This window comes from Miscanthus floridulus, chromosome 3 (genome assembly GCF_019320115.1).
Source record: "Miscanthus floridulus cultivar M001 chromosome 3, ASM1932011v1, whole genome shotgun sequence".
Classification (NCBI taxonomy): Eukaryota; Viridiplantae; Streptophyta; class Magnoliopsida; order Poales; family Poaceae; genus Miscanthus; species Miscanthus floridulus.
This window is the reverse complement of record NC_089582.1, coordinates 103290247-103293898: the sequence shown is the minus strand read 5'-3', so window position 1 is coordinate 103293898 and position 3652 is coordinate 103290247. Positions and strand designations below refer to the sequence as shown.

The window sequence follows — 3652 nt, the reverse complement described above, 5'->3', positions numbered from 1 at the left end:
TTTAGACCCGTAGTGGTTGGAAGCGGTATGGGTCCCTGTCGGGCGAGACGGCTCCCGTAACCTTGGGGTCGGGCGAGACGGAGCCCGTGCCCTCAGGGTCGGGCAAGACGGCTCCCGTACCGTCGGGGTCGAGCGACACGGGGCCCGTGCCTGAGGGGTCTGGCGAGGCGGAATCTGTCCCTTCGGGGTCGGTTGAGACTGAAATACATCCTTGATTATCTAGGTGATTTTGTCGTCCGCGGTCCTCAGATCCCTTCGTCGGGTATCCCTAATACTGATACCCGACATCTCTGATCCAATATACTGTACAATTTAAAGATGAATGGAATAGGTGCACTAGCTCAACTCCACAAAAGACTCAATCATATAGACTTGGAACTAAATGGTTCATCTAAAAAATAGAAGCTGAATAATTGCAAAATGCAGCTTATACTGCACCCAAACACAAAATTGCAAAATGCTCGATTGTGTAGGTGAAACATGCAATAATTCCAGGCAGTTCACCAGTGCATATTCGTTCCCACTCCGTCACCTATATATAAGCTTCCTACCCGAACCCATCTCCCATTCCTCACCCGCACACCAACACCATCCCCCACCTCCCCCCAACCGCCGTGACCTCCGCCAACCCCCCCCCCCCCCCCCCCGCGCGCGCCACCACCAAGCCACGAATGGAGCTCCTCGGCATGATGCCCGCGGAGGCCATTGCTCTCCGCCTCTACTCCATCCCCGCGGCGGCCGGCTCGCTCTGCGCCTGGCTCGTCGCCGCCCTCGCCGCCTCGGTCGGCCTCTGGCGCATCCGCGCCGTCAGCGGCGCTTCCAACTCCAAGCCCAGCGCCCACGTCGACGACGATAATCAGGAGCCACAGGCGCCTCTGCCGCCGTCTCGGGCTGCCATTATCGACGAGCCTCGGCGGCCGGTCGCTCTCGCTCCGGCGGCCGAGCCGTCGTCCGTGAGCGAGCCGAGCACGCCGTCCAAGGTCCGGTTCACTGCGTACTACGGCGGCTCAGGAGACGACGACGACGGAGTGGTGGACGGCATCAGGAAATGCGCGGACGCGGATGACGACGACGACGGCGTGGTGGAGGTGGTTCTCAGAAGGACGGTGTCAGAGCCGGCCGGGAGAAGAAGAGCGACGACCTTGGCGGCCACGGCGCCGTGGGAAGAGAGGGAGTTGGCGGTGAGGCGGAGGAGCGACCTGGGTTGGTACCGCCACATCGACATGGCGGCGCTCGACGGCAGCGTCGTCAGGCTGTGGGACGGCGACCTGACAGCGTCGCCGAGGGGAAGGAGGAGGAGGGCAGGATTGGAATTGCAACTGTCATTATAGGATGTAGTGTGGTTATAATGCTTGTATATTCTGATTTATATGTGGGTAGTGTGGGGAGGATATGACGATTTTGGCCATAAGATTGTCATAATTTATAGCCAGGGCAAAGGGCTCGTGCAATCGTGTACTCGAATCTGGTTGCTCGCTGGTCTGAAAAAGATTAGACTTGCGAGATCACAGTTTAAAGTTTAGCCTCTTTGGTTGGTAACAAACCTTGCTATGTCTAACTTTAACAAAGTGTGGCGTGTTCAGTTGATTACCTGATCTCTGACCATGTCACACCTACGCTAATAATAGTAATGAAAGCCTGAAGATAAGTTATAGCTATTGTAGAAGTTGAGTTTAGTATAATTCATAGATATACGTATCTTGGAATGAATAGAACTATCTAACCAATGGCAGCGCTAAATACTTGTTAAACAAATGTGATGTCTGTACTCTCTGAATACCCACTGAATATTCGTCAAATTTAGTGAACCACCGTACATTGGGAGTTTAGATAGTGGCAGACAACATAATCCCTGTTTTTTTTCTCTGTTCATTATTAGGTATAATAACATAAAACAATATAAAAGTGAGTAAACCAAATGCAACATCAGGTATAGGTAAACAGCCCTGAATTTGTTTTGAACTTTAGAAGGCAATATTGTCGCAAAGCTTCCATAAACAAGCTAGTTGAATCCTACTCGTCAGCTAGCAAAAAGCCTTGCAAAAAGGTCTAACAAAAGTGTTTAGGTGGTTTGAGAATATTTCAATTTTAATTCCATACTGGATGTTAATAACTTTGCTTGATACCCGGAGTTCCGGAAATTTGCAACCGATTTAGTCACTCAGGGATGTTGCCAGCACGCAGCTCCCCATAAGCTACAATAGCATAAGTCGCTTTTTTCCAATGGATATGGAAATTCTGCAGTAGTACTACTAACTATCAAGTGATAGTGGTCGACAAAGTTCTACTTGTATGGAGCCATGGTTGAGTGATTACGTTACGACAGGCTTTGGAACATTCATCAGCATATATTATTGTGCTAGAAACTGATAAATGAGGCGATTTATTTTCAGTGATGTCGATATCTGGACTACGGGGAGTGGCATCACGAGAATATGCTCGTCATATCTCATATGCTACATGGTAGTTGGTGAATTGTACTTGATGGCCATTCAAAGTCGGGTTTATTCCGGTGGAGACGGAGGCATCTTTGAGATTCAGAGAATCAGAGGGCAAGACCACACGAGCTCACATCGCGCAGTTGTTCGTTGATTGGGATGGGATCACGTTCACTGCATGATCAGATGAATCCACCGTACGCATCACCAGTTTGTCACAACGCCCATAATTTGACATTCTGTGTAACACCGTCATCAAGGACGAAATAAAACCTGGCGTGGAGAACTTCCAGGCTGTTTGGTTTAGGGACCCCGTCCGGCATCCGCACGTCAGGCATGGATTGATCCGACGATTTCCAGACAGACGAGTAGGTGCCGTGGATATACTAGCGGAGGCTACCATCTCGTGACGGACAGGTTGGTTCTCTTCACCAAACCAAACAACATTTTAGGTTCGGACACAGGATCGGATGATTCCTGACCGTGACATTCTGTGAACCAAACGTGCTGTTCGTTTCTCGAACCTGCTGTTGCGAGCACGGAGCGGAAATTAATCTTGCAGCTGCAAGCTGGGTATCAGATTGGCAGGATCGGAGTTGGTGATGAACTGACCAAGTGACAATGTGATGTCCATCGACAAGGAACCCGATCAGGTGTGCCTAAATATTGGAACTCCGAGCAGCCGAGTGCGAGGTGAAACACTGAGACTGATGGGTTGTCATTTTGTCAGTTTGTGTTGCAAAAAGAAAACAAGGGGATTGACGATTTTTCTAATTGGGAAAAAAAATCGGTCTGTCAATGTGGCTCCCAAACGAGATGGACTAGACGAGCAGTGAAGCCAAGCGGCCAAGCTCTGCTGTCAGCATGTCTGTATGCGCTCCCCTCCCGCGTCGCCGTCGCCGTCGCCGTCGCCCCACCGGCCATCGGTGGACAGACAAGTTGAGCTCATGATGCGGCTCCGCCGGTCCGGCGTGGCGTCCCGCATGCTTGACGTCGACGTTTTGCAGAGCATCGTTCGCTTGTTGCTCGGTTGCTCCGCTGGAGCCCGGAGCGACGCCTCGCGTCGCGATGTCGACGAATCGATGATGCCAGTGTAGGCTCGAACAAACAGCCCAGATCCCCACGCCTTTCCTTGGGACATGTTGTGTGGCCTAGTGTGTCGGTCCAAAGCGTGTGTGGCCCTGCCTGCCCATCGGCAGGGGGCGCCGCTAATA

General features: G+C 51.5%; 1 protein-coding gene across 1 annotated transcript; it reads left to right on the top strand.

Moving 5' to 3' along the window:
• Nucleotides 1-661: 661 nt before the first annotated feature.
• Nucleotides 662-1737, top strand: LOC136546300 (uncharacterized). Its single transcript, XM_066538276.1, has one exon. The coding sequence runs from the start codon at nucleotides 672-674 to the stop codon at nucleotides 1329-1331; it is 660 nt and encodes a 219-aa protein (XP_066394373.1). The 5' UTR covers nucleotides 662-671; the 3' UTR covers nucleotides 1332-1737.
• The last annotated feature ends 1915 nt before the right edge of the window (nucleotides 1738-3652 follow it).

Excerpts from the sequence above, each read along its gene's own strand:
- LOC136546300 (XM_066538276.1), top strand. The coding sequence starts at position 672 with ATGGAGCTCCTCGGCATGATGCCCGCGGAGGCCATTGCTCTCCGCCTC.